The sequence below is a fragment of the Amaranthus tricolor genome, chromosome 5, assembly GCF_026212465.1.
Source record: "Amaranthus tricolor cultivar Red isolate AtriRed21 chromosome 5, ASM2621246v1, whole genome shotgun sequence".
Lineage (NCBI taxonomy): Eukaryota > Viridiplantae > Streptophyta > Magnoliopsida > Caryophyllales > Amaranthaceae > Amaranthus > Amaranthus tricolor.
The window spans coordinates 4,325,647-4,349,644 of NC_080051.1; the positions used below are offsets into that span (position 1 = coordinate 4,325,647).

General features: G+C 33.8%; 2 protein-coding genes and 1 long non-coding RNA gene across 3 annotated transcripts; 1 reads left to right on the top strand and 2 right to left on the bottom strand.

The window, feature by feature from the left end:
• The first annotated feature begins 4,139 nt into the window (after window positions 1–4,139).
• LOC130812929 (uncharacterized) lies at window positions 4,140–7,697 on the top strand. Its single transcript, XR_009042138.1, has 2 exons — window positions 4,140–4,347; window positions 7,407–7,697. It is a non-coding gene; the product is annotated as an uncharacterized LOC130812929 (long non-coding RNA).
• On the bottom strand, window positions 5,120–7,732 carry LOC130812928 (heat shock 70 kDa protein). The gene has a single exon (XM_057678578.1). The coding sequence runs from the start codon at window positions 7,255–7,257 to the stop codon at window positions 5,320–5,322; it is 1,938 nt and encodes a 645-aa protein (XP_057534561.1). The 5' UTR covers window positions 7,258–7,732; the 3' UTR covers window positions 5,120–5,319.
• A 13,493-nt stretch (window positions 7,733–21,225) lies between these two features.
• On the bottom strand, window positions 21,226–23,842 carry LOC130812807 (ubiquitin carboxyl-terminal hydrolase 17-like). Its single transcript, XM_057678413.1, has 8 exons — window positions 23,780–23,842; window positions 22,732–22,814; window positions 22,433–22,518; window positions 22,186–22,336; window positions 21,963–22,077; window positions 21,712–21,869; window positions 21,454–21,538; window positions 21,226–21,360 (listed from the first exon to the last, which is right to left on the bottom strand). Exons 1-8 carry the CDS (start codon window positions 23,840–23,842, stop codon window positions 21,226–21,228), a joined length of 876 nt encoding a protein of 291 aa, XP_057534396.1.
• Between the last annotated feature and the right edge of the window lie 156 nt (window positions 23,843–23,998).

The following is a 23,998-nucleotide window of genomic DNA, read 5'->3' on the forward strand; positions in this document are numbered from 1 at the left end:
ACGAGATTTGGTAAATGGATGTCAAAACCGCCTTTGTAAATGGATATGTAGAAGAGGAAGTGTATGTGACACAACTGAAGGGTTTTGTGCATCCCAATAGCCCTAGGAAAGTATGTAAGCTTCAGAAGTCCATTTATGGACTAAAGAAAGCATCTAGGAGTTGGAATATTCGTTTGGACGAGGCAATTAAACAGTTTGGTTTCCTCTAAAATTCGAAAGAGTCTTGTGTATACAAGAAAATCAGAGGGAGTTTTGTTGTTTTCTAAGTTTTGTATGTGGATGACATACTGATCATAGGGAACAATGTACCTATGCTTGAGATTTTAAAGGCTTGACTAAGTAGTAGTTTCTCTATGAAAGACCTTGGAGAGGCTCTGTAAATTTTCGGCATCCGAATCTATAGAGATAGATCAAATTAGATGATTGGGCTTAGTGAAAGGACATATATTGATAAGGTCCTTGATAGGTTCAATATTACAAACTCTAAGAAGGGTTTTCTTCCCATGTCTCACAGCATGTCTCTTAGCAAGAAGCATTGTCCAATGACACTTGATGAGCTAGAGAAGATAAGCAAGAGTCCATACGCTTCAGCTATTGGTTCTATCATGTATGCTATCATATGTACCCGACCAGATGTTTTGTGTGCTTTGAGCATGACGAGCAAATACCAATTGTGTCCTGGTAATGACCATTGCATAACGGTCAAGAATATCTTAAAGTTCCTTAACACGACTAGCGATAAGTTCTTGGTTTTTAGAGATGTGTGTGAATTATGTGTAAAGGGTTGCACAGATGCTAGTTTTCAAACATGTAAGGATGATTTCCAATCTCAATCTAGTTACATCTTTACTCTTAATGGAGCTACACTTAGTTGGAAAAATTCCAAACAAAGCACTGTAGCTGATTCTACAACTAAAACTAAGTATATTGCTGCTACTGAAGCAGCAAAAGAAGCTATTTGGATTAAAAATTTTATTTTCGAGCTTGGTGTGGTTTCTAGTGTTGCTGGTCCAATTAATTTTTATTGTGATAATGATGGGGCTACTATACAAGCAAAAGAACTTAGATCACACCAAAAGTCCAAACACGTGCTTTGAAAGTTTCATCAGTTGCGATAAATCATAGGAAGGAAAGACGTTGAAGTGTGCGAAATATCTACGGATAACAATATTGCAGATCCGTTGACTAAACCCTTTTCTCAAACTAAGCATGAGAGGTATTTTTCTGAGATGGGCATCAGTTCTTTCCCCTTTCTTTCTCCATCTCTTCCGCCGCCCTGTACCACCAGCCTGTCACCTCCTTACACGGCAGCTGCCAATCTTGTTCCTCTCTTATTTCATGGTTTCTTCTTCTTAAATCCATCCCGCAAATTTGGTTACTAATATCAAGACATGTGTGCCTATTCAACTTTATGACGAAGGCACGAATTTTAATACTTGGATTATTCTTTTCAAACTCCATTGTCGGGCTTACCTTGTGGATGCTCATATTATTCCCGATGACTCTTCTAAATCAGTTGAAAAAGATTCGGAGTGGCAACGCCTTCATGATATTGTTCGTACTTGGCTTTATGGTACTATTAGTCCGACCCTTCTACAATCCATCGTTTGTCCCGATGACTGTGCTCTTGATGCATGGAATCGTATTGAGAATAATTTTCAAAGTAATAAGACTTTCCGAATTCTACACCTTGATCTCAATTCAATGAACTCTCCCTCTCTAGCTTCCCCAATGTGAAGGCCTATTGTAATGAACTTCAAAATCTTTCTCTCACCCTTAGTAATCTTGATACTACGATCTCCGATAATCGTTTGGCTCTTCAAGTTCTTCATGGTTTAAGTTTGGACTATCGTACTTTTCGATACTTAGTTCAACATATGAATCTCGTCCCCTCTTTTGATACTCTTCGTTCGATGTTGGAATTGGAGGATCACTTAAACAATAAAGACATTTCTCCCTCTCATGACTCGACTTTATTTGACAATAAGATGCTTCATCAATTTTGTACTAATCAGGGTATTACTCTTCACTTCTCTTGTCCCCACACTTCCTCTCAAAATGGAATGTCCGAAAGAAAAATTCGCTCCATAAATAATATCATTTTTACTCTATTGTGTCATGCTTCTCTCCCACCGTATTTCTGTCCTCACGCCTTAAACACGATCACTTATCTTCTCAACATCCTCCCCTCTAAAGTTCTTGGCAATCTCACTCCTACTCACTTACTTTATCATAAGTCTCCCTCCTATATACATCTCTGACTTTTTGGGTGTTTATGTTTTCCTCTCATTCCCTCCACCACAATCCATAAACTTCAACCTCGCTCCTCTCTATGTGTCTTTTTGGGCTACCCTTCTTCATATAGGGGTTACAAGTGTTATGATCTCTCCTCTTGTAAGATTATTAAATCTTGACATATTCTTTTTGAAGAGGCCACTTTTCCTTTTTCCCGCTCTCATACACCATCTCCCTAAGCATATCAATTTTTAAATGATCTTTCTCCCTTAAAATTTTTACACAATGACCACAATACCACCTCTTGCCCTACATCAGAACCCATTGACCCCATTTCTAATCACGGCCAGCAGCTACCCTATTACCCCCTTCCTCTACATTTCCTCTTCGACCCATCAGTGACACCTCAAGCCCCCCTTCTGAACCTGGTACTGCATCAATCCCCACTGGGTCTGCCTTATGCGTCCCAGTACACGCCCAGCCTACCTTCATTCCACGCCCTTAAAACTTCCCTCTTCCTCATCCAATCCTATTCAACCACTATCACCACTCGGCATGGTTACGCATAGTAAACATGGAATTTTTAAACCCAACCCCAAATACTCTTCTGAACCCTTATCCGTTTCTTTTTCCCCCATACCAAAAAATCTCATTCATGCCCTTCGTAACCCAACTGGAAATTAGCTATGAAAAGAGAATTTGATACTTTAATTGAGAATCATACATGAGATCTCATGCCTCGACCTCCAAATGCCAATAACTCAGTCATTGTGGATTTTCCGGTTGAAAATAAAGTCCGATGGTTCTTTTGAGCTCTATAAGGCGCGTCTTGAATGATGATGGTAAGTCTCAAAGGGAGGGCATTGATTGTGATGACACTTTTAGTCCGGTTGTGAAACCTACTACTATGCATTGTTTTAAGCATTTCCATTTCTTAATCGTGGTCCATTCATCAACTTGATGTCAAGAATGCATGATCCTTTTGCAGTATCTTATTTTCACTCGACCAGATATTTCCTATGTTGTTCAGCAAGTTTTTCTTTAAATGCATGATCCTCGAGTTGAGCATATGGGTGCTATTCATCGCGTTCTTCGATTTGTCCAGGGTAGTTTTAATCATGGTTTGCAATTGTATAAGTCTCCTATTTCCCCTCTTTTATTCTACACCGATGTTGATTGGGGTGGTTGTCCTGGCACCCGCTGTTCTACTTCCGATTACTATTTTTTTTTGGGTGATAATTTAGTATCTTGGTCTGCTAAGTGACAACCTACTGTTTCTAAATCCAGTGCTGAAGCTGAATAAATGTGGTTTTTGAGACTTCTTGGATTCGTAACTTGCTTCTTGAACTCCAATGTTCTATTCCTACGGCTACTCTTGCCTATTGTGACAATGTTTGTACTGTTTATATGGCCAATAACCCAATTCATCATCGATGCACTAAACATATAGAGATAGACATTCACTTCCTCCGTGAAAAAGTTAAACATGGTGACATTCGAGTGTTTCATGTTCCATCTCGATATCAGATTGCTGACATGTTTGCCAAAGGTCTTCCCCAAGTTTTTTTTGATGATTTTCGATCCAATCTCAACGCTTACCAAACTCACGATTCAACTGCGGGAGTGTGAAAGAATAGAATATTTTGTATATCTTGTAAATCTTTAATATATTTTGGTAATTATCTTATAATTATTTAGTTACCTAAAACTCTAAATTACTTTATGTATTTAATATTAAAATTATAGAATGAAAGACAACCAAAATCATTTCTTTTAAATAATACCTGTTGGGTGGTCCCTCCTATTTTGGAGAACGGAAAATAAGTCATCCCATTTACTTATTATTATTATATACAATTATTAAATAAAAGAAAAAAGGTAAGGAATGGGTAGAAGATTCTAGTCCCATTAATTTATCATAATCCTACTTCATTCCATCAGAACAAGTGAAGAAGCGCAGAACAAGAAAACCAAAAACAGAGTCTTGAAGGGAAATAATCGGTCCAACGTTTCTTAATCCGATCGCTCTGATTGACGCGAGATTTTACGAGTGTGCTGCTGCTATTCTCTACTCATTATCCTACGGTTTGATTGTCGTTTTGTTATCATCAAGTCAGTAATATTTAACCCTCTTGTATTTATTTAATCACCTACTTTATACATTAATTTATGTTGATTGTTAAACCAAGTTTAATACTTGATGTATTGTGATATCCCCTACATTGTTAGGAAAGGTTAATTGAGAATCCCATTGTAAATTTTTTGATAATAGTTGAAGTGTGGTTTTTCCCCAAGTTTTACACAAAATTGATCTCTTGTCTTTGTTGATATATTTGGGTTAATTTTTGCTGGTATTGGTCGTGTTATTTAACCCATCATAGTTGAATTTGTGGGGAGATTATTATTGTAAGTATTTGTCTTTTAAACCCAACAATACCTTCTTAATGACATCTTCATTGTCCATAGTTTTCCAACATAAGCATGTTGGTCAACACAAACCTTGGTATGGCGTAAGTTTGTGCAAGCAAGTTCCACAGGCCCTTAGACGTCTTGCAATCAGAGACAAGAGGCACAAGATCTATGTTGAGGGTACCTATGAGAGCACCAAACAATATTATTGATCTTTGCGAAGCCAAGGGATGTGATCGGAGTTTGCAGTTTCTTTACCGTCTGTGGTAGATGAAGGGCACGTATATGTGCCTTGAGTGAATTTGACTAAATCATAGCCAAACAAGATGGCCTCAGTTTGAAGTTTCCATAATAGGTAGTTTATAGGATCGAGTATGATCATATGATGAAGGCCAAGAGAGATTAAAGGTGTATCCGATTTTGAAGCATTTTGAACAAGTGAAGCGGGAGTTTTTGCCGTGGTGGAAGAGTGGAAGCGGAAAAAAATATATGCATTTGCTTTACAAATATGTTTACAAAGAAATATTAATTGAATCACTACACACAATAATTGGATCAATGTAGTATTACTTTTATTTACTTTTTATAGAAAACATTACATTTTTCTTTCTGGACTTGTATTTTCAATTATTACATTTTCTCAATTTAATTTCAATTTCAGTTTCAATTTCAAATTTAATCAACCTCTTCAATCTTTGGGCCAGCACCGGTATCAGAGTTGGGCATACCAGAAGCAGGCGTGGGTCCCCCAGCACCACCTTGGTACATCTTGGCAATGATAGGATTGCATATTCCCTCCAACTCCTTTAACTTGTCCTCAAATTCATCCACCTCTGCCAATTGATTTCCATCCAACCATTTAATGGTCTCCTCAATAGCCTTTTCAATCTTGTCCTTATCTGCTGAGGTCAAACTTGCAGCAATCTTTTGATCTTTGATAGTATTCCTCATACTGTAAGCATAGTTCTCCAAAGAGTTCTTAGCATCCACCTTCTTCTTCACTTCCTCATCTTCAGCCTTGTACTTCTCTGCTTCCTTCACCATCTTTTCAATTTCCTCTTTGCTTAATCTCCCTTTGTCATTAGTGATGGTGATCTTGTTTTTAACCCCTGCCGTCTTATCTTCCGCAGAAACATTGAGAATACCATTAGCATCAATGTCAAAGCATACATTGATCTGAGGAACACCACGAGGAGCGGGAGGAATGCCAGTGAGCTCAAACTTTCCAAGAAGGTTGTTGTCCTTAGTCCTCGTCCTCTCTCCTTCATACACCTGTATGAGCACGCCAGTCTGATTGTCGGAGTATGTAGAAAAGATTTGCTCTTTTTTGGTAGGAATGGTAGTGTTCCTTGGTATTAAAACTGTCATTACACCACCAGCAGTTTCAATTCCGAGACTGAGAGGTGTTACATCAAGGAGCAACAGGTCTTGAACCTTGTCATTGGCCTCACCGCTCAGAATAGCTGCTTGGACAGCTGCACCATATGCTACTGCTTCATCTGGGTTGATACTCTTGCACAGCTCCTTTCCATTAAAGAAATCAGACAAAAGCTGCTGCACTTTAGGAATTCTTGTGGATCCTCCGACCAATACAACCTCATGAACACGGCTTTTATCAATCTTGGAGTCTCTTAAACATTTCTCCACTGGCTCCATACACTTCCTGAACAAATCCATGTTCAATTCTTCAAATCGAGCCCTGGTAATGGTGGAGTAGAAATCAATTCCTTCATATAGAGAATCAATCTCAATAGTAGTCTGAGTTGTAGAAGAAAGAGTTCTCTTAGCTCTTTCACATGCTGTTCTTAACCTCCTAAGAGCCCTGGCATTCCCACTAATATCCTTCTTATGCTTCCTCTTGAACTCCGCCACAAAGTGATTGACAAGGCGGTTATCAAAATCCTCACCACCTAAATGAGTATCTCCAGCAGTGGCTTTGACCTCGAAGATACCCTCTTCAATAGTGAGCAAAGATACATCAAAAGTACCACCACCAAGGTCAAAGATGAGCACATTATGCTCCCCAGAACGAGACCCTTTTTTGTCCAACCCATAGGCAATTGCTGCAGCTGTAGGCTCATTGATAATCCTCATGACATTGAGCCCAGCAATTGCTCCAGCATCCTTGGTTGCCTGCCTTTGAGAGTCATTGAAGTAGGCCGGTACTGTGACCACCGCATTCTTCACAGGGTGACCTAAGTAGGCCTCTGCAATTTCTCTCATTTTAGTCAAAACCATGGATGAAATCTCTTCAGCAGAAAATTGTTTCTGTTCACCCTTGTAGGTGACTTGGATCATGGGTTTATCAGCTGGGCCGGCAACAACCTTAAAAGGCCATAGCTTCATATCAGATTGGACCGCAGGGTCTGAGAAGCGGCGACCAATGAGACGCTTAGCATCAAAAACGGTGTTTTGGGGGTTCATTGCCACCTGATTCTTGGCAGCATCTCCAATCAATCGCTCAGTGTCGGTGAAGGCAACATAAGATGGGGTAGTACGATTTCCCTGGTCATTGGCAATGATCTCAACACGGTCGTTTTGCCATACTCCTACGCAACTGTAGGTGGTGCCAAGATCAATACCAATTGCTCTACCTTCTGGTGCTGCTGGCATTTTGCGTCAATCGATTTACTGGAACTTAATTACAACAATCTTATTGTAAGAGAGTAATTGTATTTACTAGAAGAAAAGTAATGGAAATGTATGAGAATTTTTGTACGAGAGATTTAATTTGCAAGTATTTTCTGTTTTGTGTTGAGCAGGGAGGAGGAGGAGTATGTATTTATAGGTTAGAGCAGAAATATCAAGATACGAAAATTGGGAAAAAGAAGTTTCTAGTGCGTAACGGAAGACAAAAGAAGCGGAAAATACAGTAGCTGGAAAGTTTTGGCCAGATCACGACTATTCTGGAACGCGCGGGAGAATAAGTTATATCCACTTAATATCTAATAACGGTTTTATCAAGAATTCTCTAGATTTTTAATTACGAGAACCTTTGAATCATATACAAAGATCATATCTAAATCATATCCTTTTTTTTTTGTTGGTCAATAGTTGCCCAAAATTTAATAAAAATAAATTAATGTTCTGCTTTTTTTTCATTATATATTTACAACTCCCAGCAATTCACCTAATATTTCTATTTAATTCGACAAATTTGCAAATGTAGTAATTATATTATTAATATTTTTAATTGTGTATGATTAAAAATTGTAAAATAAAATAAATATTAAGATTTTTGTATTGAAACGAATTAACTACGATTTCATTTGTCAATGTTATATTTATAGATTAAGAATAAAATACAAATTAAAAATAATTTATGAACAATTTCAGAAGGTAAATGAGACTAATAAATTTAATAGGAGGGAGTATTATTTTTAGGTTGGCCTTCCCTTTGCTTATCTCCCACTTATTCATTCTTCGAAGGTGCTAAAATCTTTACTATATAAAAATTTGAGAAGCTTATTGTCACAGTTTGCTAAGTTAGAAATCTTGTAGAAATTATTACCCTCTTTTCACTACTATACTACAAAGATGAAGCAATAATTTTACATGGTAATCTTTTAACAATTTGCTTATATAGATTAAATTTATTGATCATTAAATATCTTATGTGTCGTCCTTTAAATAATATCTTATTTTATTATTATTATAGTTATAATTAAAGCAACAATTAAATATCATACTATATATAAATTTGGCATATAAAAGGAATAAAAAATATTGTAATTAATTAAGATTTATTATATGTAGTGCAATATTAGTAAATATCATATTATCATATAATACAACTTAATAATTTATTGTAAAATGACAAATGGCAGCTTAGAACTTTGTCAAATGTTATTATTTTATTAGACACATTATTATATGACACATTATTACATGGCAATCTCTTTAACAATTTGCTTATACGCATTAAATTTATTGGTAATTAAATATTCCATGTGTCATCCTTTTATTAATATCTTATTTTGTTATAATTATATAAATATCCACAAAGTCTTTTGAAGTACATTAACAAAAATAAGCAACAATGGGGATATGCTATAGTAAATTAGTTTAAATCATATCATCATACAATTTAATATAAATATTGGAAAATTTTAGATGTCATCCTCATGGAGGCCCTCTAGATTAAAAAAATTTATTGGTTGATATTGACTTACATGACAAATAAAATTAACCAATATGTCATTTATGACCTTCTAAAAATTAATTAAATTGAGTAATTTACCATTTTCAGAAAAGAATAAACTGAATAATTTAAGTTTATTATACAATTTCATTCCTCATGTTTAAGGTCATCTATAAAATATTTAAGTTTATTTTATAATTAAATAATTTTATATCACAATAGTTTAATAATTATTACATCATTTTAGTATAGTATGTTTATCATTACATATATTTAAAAATATATTTATATATATCTTTATACTAGTATAATTATAATACTCCAAGTTTTAAACGCAATGTTGAAGAGGGATTTCGGGATCCCAAGTGGAAGAAAGCAATGTAAGAAGAAATGTCAGCCCTCAAGAAAAATAAAACATGGGACTTGAAGAAAAAAAAGACTGTAGGGTGCAGATGGGTGTTCTCAATCAAGTACAATGCACATGGATGCATTGAGCGTTACAAGGCTCGTCTTGTAGCCAAAGGTTAGACAAAGACCTATGCAGTAGATTACTTTGAAACCTTCTCTCCAGTTGCTAAAATTGATACAATATGTGTCTTGTTCTCAATTGCTGCAAATAAACACTAACCTCTCCATCAGTTTGACATAAAGAAAATGCCTTTCTACAAGGTGAAATCGAAGAAGTGTATATGAAAGCCAATCTTGACTTCTTAAAGCACTACAATCTAGGAGAAGGGTGCAGACTTAGGAAGGCTCCATACAAGTTGAAACAATCTCCGAGTGTATGGTTTGGAAGGTTCACTACAACTATGAAGAACTTCGGATATGAGCAAAGTAACTCTGATCACACACTAATCTGGAAGAAGAAAAGGGATCGAATCACATGCGTGATAATCTATATTGATGATATAGTTATCACCGAAAATGATGCAAAGGAGATTCATAATTAGAAGGAGAAGTTATCTGTTGAGTTTGATATGAAAGATTTAGGTAACCTAAAATACTTGGCATTGAAGTTCTAAGATCGACAAAGGGAATCTTTACTAGTCAAAGGGAATCTTTATTAGTCAAAGCCAGCGGCCAAGGATCGACATCGAAAAATGGTATGAAAACTTATCTATCTTTCATGTACGAGACAAGATATTGCTTATGCTATTGGTGTAGTTAGTATGTTCATGCACATGCCTCAAATACAACACATGACAGCGGTAATGAGAATTCTGAGGTATCTAAAGGGTACTGGTATCAGGGGTCGTCTCTTCGAAAAAATTGATAACCTGGACCTTCTAGCCTACGCGGATGCAGATTGGGCAAGAGACAAAGACAATAGTAAATCCACCTCTGGGTACTTTACTAAAGTGGGGGCAGAGCTTGTCACTTGGTAAGCAAGACGCAGAAGGTTATTGGTCTATCAAGCGCTGAGGCAGAATTTCGAGGAATTGCCAAGGGTATCACTTAGATTCTCTGGATCAGGAAACTACTAAGATAATTGAACTTTTCTAAAAAGGGGCATGTAATCTTTATTGTGCTAACAAAGCAGTTATTAGCATCTCTATGGAGCATAGTTCAGCACGATCAAACTAAACATGTTGAAAATGACACACTTTATAAAGGACAAACTTGATAAAAAGATTGTTTGTGTAACACGCTAATTTTTATAAATATAAAATAATAAATACAATAAGACTTAAATAATATCTCATAGCAGCGGAAGGTAAAAACAGGGTGTCTGCCACACTCAGAAAGTGTAAGGCGTCAAAACAACATTTAAACTAATATAGTTTTAAATAAAATAAAGGTTCTAACAGTATTTTATCTAAATACAATTATGATGTATGATCTATGTCACCCAGCCCTCATGCATTAAACACGTCAAAGAACTTGTCATTACCTAGTGGAAAACAAAAACACAAAACATGAGCCACGACTCAGTGAATAGTTACTCTAACGTGTCAAACTATCGATACATGGAAAATGTTTGACTTTAAAATAATATTTGAAAGCGACAAAATTTTAAAATACTTTTATATTTACTAAAAATAATAATATACTCATATAGTATAAAACATTTGAATTGTCACACTTTGTAAATACTCTTATAAAAAACTTGAATTGTCACATTTTAAAAATTTATTCACAATATACATTTATATAATGTCACAAAAATAACACATTCCCTTTTATGGACTCCTTCCAAAAGGTCGATCCACCAAACACATTAGGGAGATAATTTGCCTTAGGCAATATAAACACATGTCACATTTAAGCGCACCAAGAGTTGACATACCTTACACAGTCCAGGGCAAAAACCTTTATAAACTTTAAATATGTAATATATTTTTAAAATCACACAATAATAATTATTACCCAACTTAACACTTAGTAAACAATGTTTACTTAGTTTAAATTAAGATATTATAAGTTGCGACATCAAAAAATTACTTAAAGATATTTATGTTTTCTAAAATAAATTGTAGTCTTTATTCATGATCATTATGAAATCATGCTATTACCAAAACGTGAGTTCGAGGCAACAAATCCTTATTATTAACTTTACTAGGAAAACAAAAGGTTCAAATATAATACATTTGCCAACATGAGAACTATAAGAAAATATATTATAATTTATTTTTTTTTGCAAATAATGGTCTGCATTGATGTATAACCAAATGAAATAAAGGTTGTAATCATCTAAGACATCATAAAACATAAGAGAAATGCCATTGAGATAGCTCGAAACCATAATAGAAAATTTGAAAACTCTATTTTGATGAAAGTGGAGCTTAAATTTATAAGGGTTAAACATAACTACTCACATTGTATAGAGAACGAGATTAGACCGAAAAAGAGACTGTAATCAGGCGTTCGGATCAGTGTCGACTCGACGCCCGTGATCGAACACCAATACTTTAATTAAGGATTGTTAATTATATATGAATTTGACCTTTACTACTATTGAAATGAAGAGGATTAAAGTGGTGTTTTGATGAATCAATGGATTCGATGACAAGGGTATATATAGCAAAAAACAAAACGGGAAGTGAGTAGACAATTTCATGATCACCATAAATGTTTAGTGAACATGAAGGGTTCCTAAAATATAATATTAAAAAGAAGATAAATGTAAATAGCCATCTTTACATTGATGAAGAAAAAATGAAAAGTTAAATGGCTTCTATAATATTATAATTATTGGGTATATATTATTATGTATTAGTAATTAATTTAATTAGGACTTTGTCTAATTAGCTTCTAATGATAGAAATTATAATGTGATCCATAATTAACCTCAAACTACTAATGTAAATAATTTTGTCATAGTTCAAGATATTCATAGTGAATACTTACTAATATCATAAAAAATATTAAAAAGATTGAACAATTACAGATAGCATCTCCTAGAACACACTGTCATCTGTCTTTAATTGATTGGCTATTCATTTTTACACTTGGCATTTAACTTTAAAAATTAAATAACATGTTAATGAAATTGTATTTAATTTTAGAAATTAAGTAACATATTGATGAGATTATAGATACATACATTTCAAAAAAAATTATAGATACATTAAAATAGAAGTACAATTGATCTTTGACCATAATTTCCTTGATGTAATCCTTAAACGTTGCTACATAGCAGTTTAATTATAATTGCGATGTGTAAAAATAGCAATCAAATTAATTAGAATAAAAACAGCTGCTCCAAATAACATTCAATTATTGCATTTTACTTGGGTTACGGGATTGGTCAAACATAAAATAATCAATTTTATTAATCATAAAAATCAACTTCCCAAAATGGCAGTTTATGTGATTTTTTGAATGCAAAAATTTCAGTTTAAAATTAACGTAGAGTAATTGTTACAGCTTAATAACTAATGAGAAATTTTGTCCATATTTAGATTAAATCAAATTCTGTCAATATTTAAATTTTTGGACAGGCCCATAATACTGAAATCTGAAAACATTTAACCTAAATGACCCTATATATATGCATCTTTTAAGATGAATAATTGCATTCTCAATCAACCTGTCTTCCTGTTCATACAAATTAACATACACCACTTTTACCCATTGAAACTACTATAAAAATGAGCTTGAATTATTTTGATGAAATATCAAGAGATAGGGGTAACTGAAAATAAGGCCGAAGTGCACCACATCTGGGATTTTAAAGATAATGGGGTAGCAAGTGCAATTCATCTTATTCTGATTGATGAGAAGGTTAAGCATTAGTCTTACCTCTTAGTCGTTTTTTAGGGTTTTTTTATGTGTTAAATATGTCTAACTAACATAATAATTTTGTTATGGTATTACCTGCCTAATTTATTTGTTTATTTAAATTATTAATGTTATTTTACCTGAATAACCTTTGACCTTTTGAATTGACCTTGACTTGTAGTCAATGGGCCTTACCTGGATTCTCCCAACTCTTCAGTTGGCCCATAAGCAAGTGACCCCACACAAAACCCTAACTCCCTCCAGGGAAGTAACCTCCAGATTGACCCAACTTCCCACTCTCCCCTCATTGTTTGGTTCTCCTTCTTCCATGGCTGACAACTGCCCATTACCCCCATGATAATCCACTTCTTCTCAGAAATAATCTCCTTCTTCACCACAATAAATAGAGGCCAACATCAGAAGGGAAGGGATCATCTGAAAATAATCCTCTCAAGTATCCTTACTCATACTCCACTTCATTAGCCTACCAAAATATAAGCAATATCAACCTCAATATCTTAATTCTTACATTCTGTTATAGTCGACTATTCAATAATCTCATATCAACGTTCTAACTTGAGCGTCGGAGAGATTTTCCGGGATATCACCCCCCGGACAAGGCTAACGTGTTGTTTTGCAGGATTTCAAGTCGCTTCCTTCCACGAATCGCCGTTTCTGAAAACACTTCCACCCACGGTATTTCAAGTGTTTTCCACTTCCTCGTTTCACTATCGAAACAGTTTGGCGCCATCTGTAGGGACAGAATAAAAAGTCATGGCTCCTAAGAAGAATCCGACCCAAACAGCTACCGTGCACAACACAGATACAGACACTTCCGCAGGTCACGTTAACAACCAAACCGTGATTCGTCGTGATCTGGACATGCTAGCGCGAAACCTCACTGCCGCTTTCTCCGAACAACTCTGCGCCGTCATAAATAACACTCCTACTCAACAACGAGTGTTAGAGGACATGGCGGACCAAATAAAAAGTTTGCAGGAACGAATCGAACCCCATCAAGAAATACCAAAGTCTCATGAATCTCAAGATAGGAACTTGAGGACTTCCCACTCCAGTAGGCGCAATAAGAAGAGGTGGGAGAGATCCATGACCCACCCGAGTCTCAACAGGACTGACCAACGAGAAAATGAATCTAAAACCACTTCTCGAGATGGCCGTACCTACCTGGAAAGCAAAAGGCAAAGGGCATCTGAAAGCATTCAATCGCTAGTGGATAAGAGGAGGGAAGAAATAAAAAAGGCACAACTCGCGGGATCTAGCCGTCCCCTCAGTCCCGTCACTATGCCGCAGAATGAGGACGGCAGGAGTAGCCTTCATGAAGATCTCACACCAATAATTTCTCCGTTGGTTCCGGAGATACTGAATACTCCCAACCCTGGGAAAATAAAGATCCCAAACATGGCGGCCTTCAGAAATAACCTCCTTCTTCACCACTATAAATAGAGGCCAACATCAGAAGGGAAGGGAACATCTGAAAATAATCCTCTCAAGTATCCTTACTCATACTCCACTTCATTAGCCTACCAAAATATAAGCAATATCAACCTCGATATCTTAATTCTTACATTCTGTTATAATCGACTATCCAATAATCTCATATCAACGTTCTAACTTGAGCGTCGGAGGGGTTTTCCGAGAGATCACCCCCCCGGACAAGGCTAACGTGTTATTTTGCAGGAATTCAAGTCGCTTCCTTCTACGAATCGCCGTTCCTAAAAACACTTCCACCCACGATATTTCAAGTGTTTTCCACTTTCTCGTTTCACTGTCAAAACAAATTTATTATATGAAACTTCAATAGTGGCTTCCATTAACAAAGTTGCTTTGTCTACACATTCCAAATCATGTGAGTTAGACAGCTGCTACTTCATTACCAGGTTCGGTGTTCGTTTTATGGGGGGAGAATTTCGACCAACAAAGCATTCAAGCAAGTTGTTTTTTTTACTAGTCCACTGTGATTGAGAAAATTCCAGATTTATCTATTAGTGGACCTATTTTCAATTTTGTATCTTTTCATGATATTTTGGAAAATGCTTTAGATGAGAAATTTCTTGTGGGTAAGAAGAACGTACAAACATTATAAGTTACCTTTTTATAATTCACATAATTAGCACTAATTTCATGATATACAATAATTTTAAATTTTAAAGATGTTATCGGAAAAGTCACAAAATATCGAGATTTTGATGAAACAACAATTAAAAAAAAGGAAAAATTGTTAGAAAATACCTAGAAAAACATCTTTTTTGTGAAAAACTACCTAGAACATTTTTTTTGTCAAAAAATACCTAGAAAATTTGGTTTGTTTGTGAATTACTACCTACTGACGGAAAATATCTAACTCTGTATCTAACATTAATACTCTTCATTATCCAACTTAACTATAGTAAGTCAAAAGCTTGAGACAAATTAAAACTTACCTGAAAAGAAGATTAATGGACTATGAGAATGGAGAAGAATGAAGAAGGAACCACTGTGCAGAATGAAGCTTGTTGTTTCGAAGGATATGAGTGCTGCAAAGAAGCCCTAAAAAAATTGGGCAGAAGAATATGCTACTGGGTTTGAGTTGGGTTCTTGGAAATAAACCAAATGAAAGTTTAGAAGACATTGAAGACTCACGTGGCTTTTAAGAAGGTAAGTAACAATTTAATTTTTTTTTTTAATATTAAATCTAACAGAGTTAGATATTTTCCATCAGTAGGTAGTAATTCACAAACAAACCAAATTTGCTAGGTATTTTTTGACAAAAAAATATTCTAGGTAGTTTTTCACAAAAAAGGTGTTTTTTTAGGTATTTTCTAACAATTTTTCCTTAAAAAAAACATCAATTTGGAGATGATAGATTCAAAGTAAGTTTGTCTATTAATATTTATTAAACGTTATATTCAAATTAAGTTTATTTAAAGTCCTCTAACAAAACTATTTGTAAACAGTGGGGTGAAGTTAGGTGAGTCTTATGCACAACAAGTTTATGAACATATTCAACAAAATATGACTAACAAAGAGAAATTCATTTTGGTTCTGCAGTACGCTAAATTGAAGTCATTGGCAGATAAATATTATTTTAGATGATTTTGTCTTATTATTAATATCGACTAATGTATTCCGTTGACCATTTTAAATTTTCGTTTGCAAGTTGTCCATTTGTTTGACCATAAATTAAAATTATAAAGTTCTATCAATTTTCATCTAATTCGATTAAAAAGAGTTAAATAAACATTGACCATTGATTATTAACTCTCACTAGTGGAAAAAAACGTATTTGTTGCGTATCATTTGCTGCGGTTTTTGTATATACGCAGCAATAAATAGGAAAAAGAATTAGAAAAAAAAAGACAATTAATTGCTGTGGTTTTAAGATGTGACCGCAGCAAATACTCAGTAGCACAATTAATTGCTGCGGTTATGCTATGGCCCGCAGCAAATAAGTGCATATTAAACTAAAAAATAAATAAATAAGCATTATTTGCTGCGGTTATTGAATGACTATAGCAAATAAGTATTAAAAAAAAAGTGAAAAAAATTTTAAAGGCAGACAGACCCAACTCCGTGGCTCGCCTAAATCTCCGCGGCACGCGGAGTCCTTCTGACTTAGCAAAATATATATATATATATATATATATATATATATATATATATATATATATATATATATATATATATATATATATATATATATATATATATATATATATATATATATATATATATATATATATATATATATATATATATATATATATATATATATATATATATATATATATATATATTTTGCTAAGTCAGAAGGACTCCGCGTGCCGCGGAGATTTAGGCGAGCCACGGAGTTGGGTCTGTCTGCCTTTAAAATTTTTTTCACTTTTTTTTTAATACTTATTTGCTATAGTCATTCAATAACCGCAGCAAATAATGCTTATTTATATATTTTTTAGTTTAATATGCACTTATTTGCTGCGGGCCATAGCATAACCGCAGCAATTAATTGTGCTACTGAGTATTTGCTGCGGTCACATCTTAAAACCACAGCAATTAATTGTCTTTTTTTTTTCTAATTCTTTTTCCTATTTATTGCTGCGTATATACAAAATATATATATATATATATATATATATATATATATATATATATATATATATATATATATATAATATATATATATATATATATATATATATATATATATATATATATAATATATATATATATATATATATATAATATATATATATATATATATATATATATTATTTGTTGCGGTTTTTTAAGAAGCCCGCAGCAAATAGTTAGTTCAAAAAATATAAAAAACGCGTTTTGACGTTCAATTGCTTAAAACCCTTAAATAACTTTCTTCAAACACCCACGACGACGACTGTCTTCTTCTTCAAGCTCTTCAATTTCAGAAAATTTCTTCAAAAATCCACGAAAAATCTCTTCAAGTTCTTCAAGTTTTTCAAATCATACGACTCTACTGTGTTTTCTCTTCATTTTGTTCATCATCTTTCAAACCCAACGATTTTTTTTTAAGTTCTTGAAGTTCCTGTGTTGTTGAAATTTGTTGCTTCAATAACCACCCATTGCACGAATTTCTTTCTCCATCTTTGTTTAAGTTCTTCAACCCACCATTGTTGTTTTTCCTTCAAACGCCACAAAATTAGGGCTAGTCTTGTTCTTTTTCAAGTCATTGTGTTTTAATAAGGATTTAGTCTTTTTTTATACTAATTTTGATTTTTTTTTTCATTGTAGGTTACATAATCTTATTGTAGAAACAAAATTATCATATCTCATTACCAAGGTATGTATTTTATATTTGAATGTGAATAATTTACTTATGTATGTACTTGAATATTTGAATGTGAATAATTTTAATTAATTAGGATTTTTAGGGTAGATTGAATGTGAATAATTTAATTATGTATATATGTAGTTGTATATTTGAATGTGAATAATTACTTATGTATGTGATATTAATGATTCAATGGGTAGTTGTTCTTGTAAACGACATCATGTAAGATTATAATCATGTAATTTAATTATATTTGCTGGTATTAAACCTGCTTTGCTTTATTATCTGTGTGAAATAGAAATTTGAAAGTAGGATAGTGGCTTTTGCTTATCGAAAATCGGCTAAGAAACTGAAGAGATTTAAAGAACTTCAGAATGAAATGAGATTTATATACAATACTTATAAAATACAAGAAGATATCTTTTAGCTAATGAACAATTCTTTTAGCTTCAATCAGGTTCAAAAGGTTTGATGCTTTTGTGTCATTATTTTTATGTTTATAAAGATTTAAGATTGAACGCGATGTTTGTGAATGATCAAGTTCCTTGGTGATTGATTGTTGATAATGTATTATTCATTTTCTATTTTTAGGATTAAGTTGGTATTCTAATGTACTTTTAGGATGTTAATTAATTATGTTTTTGGATGAGTTTAATGCTTATTTGTGTTTCGTTGGATTTACAGATTGATAGTTTGCCATGTCGATGTTTATTTGAAAGACAAAAATTCTCAACTCGAATCCACTATTCACTTTCGCTAGCTGCTTTCAATATGAAACATGTAGGATTGAATCTCAAAAACCGAGAACTTTTGATGTGTGACACTCTTTTTGAAGTCAAGTATTCATTATTTTTATGACTAGAGTAAGTTTAAAAGTAATTGTGTCAAGTTTAAAAGCACCTTTTGATTTCTTAGGACTTTAATTTTTATATGTACATATTATTATATTATATATACGATCGAGAGTTTACAAAGAGATTATTGGTGATTATTGGAGTTAATTGGTGATTATCATTGGATTAATCATCGTTTATATTTAAAACTATTAAACGAAAAGCAAAAAAAAAAAAAAAAAAAAAAAAAAAAAAAAAGTGAAGAATAAATTTGAAGGCAGACAGACCAACCTCCGCGCCTCGCCCAAATCTCCGCGGCACGCGCAGAGCCTTCTAACCCAGCAAAAAAAAAAATTAACTATTTGCTGCGGTTTTGAGGCTGACCGCAGCAAATACTCCTCTTTATTTGCTGCGGTTATGGGATGACCACAGCAAATAATGACCACTTTTGCTGCGGTATTTAACCGCAGCATTTAAAATAGGCCATTTGCTGCTATCACTATTGCTTGGGGCCAAAACCGCAGCAAATAATGGCCAAAAAACGCAGCAAATGAGGTGTTTTCCACTAGTGTCTAAATATATGAAACCATGTATTTAAAAAATTTATTTTATTAAAATATTTATCGCTTTAATAAAATAACTAATAAGATGATTGAATATGAGTCGATCATAATTCTATGTAAAAAATTGGTTCAGGTTTACAGTAGTTCGATCTAAACTTCGTTCGGGTTAAGTCGGTTTTAGCTGAATCGAGTTCGGTCTCGAGCATGATTTGGGTTGGATATGACTCGGGTCGGTCATTATTAGGTTCGGGTAATCTCGGTTAACGTTTACGTGTCGATTAGAAAAATCAATTACAGCTCTGGTTCAGTTTTCCCATTTTTAGTTGTCAACCGGTTCGGGTAATGCCGGTTCGATAAACCTAAAAAAAGAACATATTTTCGGGTCGGTTTACTTTTGGTTTTGGATCGGATTTTCGGGTTGGGTCATTTTTGAACAGCTCTAAATATGGTTGGTTCTTGTTCATCTTTAATGGTGGAATTCAAGAAGACTATCAAAAGATTTGAAGCATTCCATGGCAACCAAGAGGTTTCAGATCTCAAGCATCACAAGGGACGAATTATTATCTTTCAATGGTTGGAATTTGAGGTGTTTAATTTTATATTTTTATTTGTATGAATGTAATTCTTGTAGTAGAATTCGAAAGAGGTTTCTTAGATTTCTAATTAGGGTTAATGTAATCACTTGATTGTTTTTAGTGAAGTGAAGGGTTTTTTTCTAGAATTTTCTTATGATTGTAAGTCTATATAAAGGCCTTATTTCGTGAATAAAAATAATTCTATTTGAATTCCAATCAAAATCTTTGTCTTATGCATTTGTTCTTATACTTGTGTAAGTATTTTAAATGTTTTTCCAATAGTGAAGTTAAGTTCTCATCGTTGAAGAACTTAATGAGTTTGTAAGAGTTCCAAACGTACTAATTTGTATGATAAAATTCGAGTGAGTGTTCCTCAAATTAAGAATACACCCTAGTAAGATTAAGCGAGTGTTCCTTACTTGCATATCCTTGAATCATAACAATCTAGTGAGTGTTTCTAGTTTGTTATTTTATTTTCGTAATATAATAAAACCCGCAAAACAGTCCTTTAAAACGTGTTTTAAAACCTTTAAAATCATATTCCAGAATATCTTTGAATCCTATCTAAAAACCTTGAAACCTCTGCCAAAACATTATTTTCCATTCGACATTCACTAGTGGAAAAAACCTCATTTGCTGCGGTTTTTTTGCCATTATTTGCTGCGGTTTTGGCCCCCAGCAATAGTGATAGCAGCAAATGTCCTACTTTAAATGCTGCGGTTCAAAACCGCAGCAAATACGCAGCAAATAAGGGCATTATTTGCTGCGGTCATGGGCAAAAACCGCAGCAAATAAGGAGGGTTATTTGCTGCGGTCAAGGGCAAAACCACAGCAAATAAGTGTGCATTATTTGCTGCGGTTTTGCCTCTGACCGCAGCAAATACTCTATTTTTTTTTTCTTTTTTCGTTTTATACTCATAATAATCCAATAATAATGTACATTCTAATAACAATGATTAATCCAATAATAAATCAAATGATAATCACAAATAATCACCAAAAATCTATTTGTAATAATAATCCAATATTAATAATATGTACGTACATATATATATATATATAATATACATTAAAGTTATATAGTAATTAAAATCTATACTAATTACAAAAAAGGAACAAATATGCTTCAGTTTGCCGACTTCCATTCTTCCTATATGAAAATTTTTAGTCTTCCTGAGAACTTCACTTCCATTAGTGAAAAAAATACAGGTACAAAGAGAGGAAGAAAAGTAGTAGACACTGGGCTTTCCATTCTCTTTTTAATACATTAAAAATATAGATGGTAATATGAGAGCACAAACCTCCTGTATAATAAAGACTAATAAGTTAGCCTATGTTTTGTGTGATGGCAAAACCACGTGAATCTACTACTCTTAAGCATGCTCTTCATCATGAGCTTTCTGAATACCGATCCAGCGTGCATAGTCCACCCATCAAAGAGCACTTAGCACAAGTTTCTGGTTGTGAAACATAGGTTCCAGTATTGAGGGTCTTTATCACTTGAGTGCCTCATTTTAGGAGTCATGTTCAGAATTTCGGGAAACTTAACAGGTTTTCTTAACTTCGTAAAATTTTCCGCCTGAAAAGAATAGTGAAAAGATAAGCATGCATATCTAAAGCATATTTGCAGATATGAAAAAAGAACACTCCAGATTGGCATCTAGAGAATAACCTGAAATCGCTTAAGCATGATTGTAAGAATGTTTGGTGCTTGAAATACAGTCAACTTCTTCTTAGCTTTCTCATAAGATTTACATCTGCAGCATAATGACAAGCAAAATAATGAAATCTAAACATATAATTAAAAGCATATTGCAGGGATAAAGGCTTTGGCATTGAGTATATATAATAAAAACCATACAAATATTTTTATTAAATTAAAAATTAAGAAAATAGTTAGTTGAGGAAATGTGAAAAAAATTTGGAGAACTTGCTGCAATAGTATTTGTTATCTCCTTCTAACATTTCAGAAGCCGTAAATCTTTTAAGTGCTTGTTTCAGAGTCCTGATATCCCCCTCTATCTCTACAGTGAGGTCCATCATCCTTTCATATATCTCTGATTTAAAGTGGCACTTCATGCATCTTATCTGAAATAAAAAAACAAAAACTTAATATTGCACAAGCAAAGTCAATACAGAAGTTACAGAATATCAATGCTCGCTCTCAGCAAAGAGTCAGACCTTAGAATGAAGATAGCCTACAAATGTCATGCCAACGAGAGTGCTTTCTTCAGCCACTGAACCTGCAAGTCCAGCCAGCTCAACACAAACCGACTGCATAGAATCAACAGCATACCTGCCATCTTAGCAGTAGGGGCAATAAATACATCCATGATTATGTTAAAACTCCATGTGCAGGAATACATGTAAAAAAGAATGTTATAGATGTCAGAATGTTTCTCACCTCAAAAACTCATGGGCATCTTCTTCTCTTCCATGACCAAGATGAGTAATGTTAGAGAGGATTCGAATGGGGGATAGTGGAGTGTAACCTTCCTTTCCCTTTAGCATAAGATGTTCAAACTCACAAACAAAACACCATTTTTCCTTCCAGCCTGACAGAAAGAAAGCAAAAGAGAGTTCTTAAGCACAAAAGTCAAACAACTACAAAAGTATTTAAGTCTAGGTGCACAAGAGGATTAGATACTTGCATTCTTTAGAATGAAGTCCTTGAAGGAGATACATTGTCAAGGGTCGAGTGTAAGCAAGGCATTGGAGCACAGCATTTGCATAGCAACTGCAAAACATTTAACGCAAAAATTCCATAAGAAGTTGCAACTTGTAAACAAAAAGACTACTGCCACATCCAAGAATACTAAACTAAACAAAACCAACTCATTTTGAGATGTGGTATTAGATAGTGATGGAAAATTGTAAACAAAATAATTTTTAATAGTTTATGCTTGTTAAATTGAAAACACATATCATCCCTATTACCAACATAAAATACCAACAACAAAACAGGCCATTGAACTCATATACTGAATATTGATATACTGATATACTGATATACTCAACAACAACAAAACAGCACTTTAGAAGAGAAAACCACATCAAAATAACATATACTGATATACTCATACATCAATGAACTCCAAGTAACTAAATGTTTGCATAAACGAACATGAAATATATGATAAATTTAAAACTTAAAAACAACAACAACAACAACATACACATTCATAAAGTATGACAAATTTAAACCTACTTTACAAAATCAAAATGAAAAAGATACCTTGAATTTCGTGGGTTTTGGTGGGTTGTGTAACCTATACAATGAAAAAAAAATTAGTATAAAAAAACTAAATTCCTAAAACATAATGAAGGTTGAAGAACTTAAATTAAGCTTGAAAAAATAATACCTTGAAGAAGAACAAGACTAAGTCCTAATTTCGTGGGTTTTTGAAGGAAGCAACAATGGTGGGTTTCAAATGTTAAAGAAGAAGAAAAAGAACGAAAATGGTGGGTTTAGGTTGAAATGTTCGTTGGGTATGCGAAACTGAAGGAAGCAACAGTACAATGATGAAGAAGACAAACGAAATTGAAGACGACACACAGTACAAAGATGAAGAAGCAACAGTAGCAATGTGCGAAAATGGTGGGTTTTAGGAGGGCTTTTGATTTTACAGTAAGTGTGAATAATGGCTGCAAAGAAGCTACTGGAACGTCATTTTAATTTTTTAGAAGCAATATTTGCTACGGGCTTCGAGGGAGAACCGCAGCAATTTCTTAATAATGGCACTTAATTGCTCCGGGCATCAACAACCGCAGCAAATAACACTCAAATAATAAAGCAGTTAACAGTTATTTGCTGCGGTCGGAAGGGAAACCGCAGCAATTATTATGGCAATGGAGTATTTGCTGCGGTTGAACCAAAAAACCACAGCAATTAATAGTTTTTTTTTTTCTAAATCTTTTTCCTATTAATTGCTGCGAATATACTAAAACCGCAGCAAATGATAAGCAGCAAATACGTTTTTTTCCACTAGTGATTATACCCACATAAACCCCTTAAAATCATCCCTTTTCATACGTAAACCTTCTAAGCCAAACACATTCATTTTCTAAATCTTGTAACATTTGGAAAGTCTTTTTGTTAATCTAATCCTATTAGATTATACATCAACATGTTTCAATAAGTTCTTTAGATGAAAATTATGATGTCTTGGGTACTTTACAAAGATAAAAGTTTAAGCCTTATTGTCATGGACGTCCTT

Excerpts from the sequence above, each read along its gene's own strand:
- LOC130812807 (XM_057678413.1), bottom strand. The coding sequence starts at position 23,842 with ATGAATGTGTTTGGCTTAGAAGGTTTACGTATGAAAAGGGATGATTTT. Across the intron at positions 22,337-22,432 it reads AGGACTTCATTCTAAAGAAT|GCTGGAAGGAAAAATGGTGT; the intron begins GCAAGTATCTAA and ends TCTTTCTGTCAG. Across the intron at positions 21,539-21,711 it reads AACAAATACTATTGCAGCAA|ATGTAAATCTTATGAGAAAG; the intron begins GTTCTCCAAATT and ends ATTATGCTGCAG.
- LOC130812928 (XM_057678578.1), bottom strand. The coding sequence starts at position 7,257 with ATGCCAGCAGCACCAGAAGGTAGAGCAATTGGTATTGATCTTGGCACC.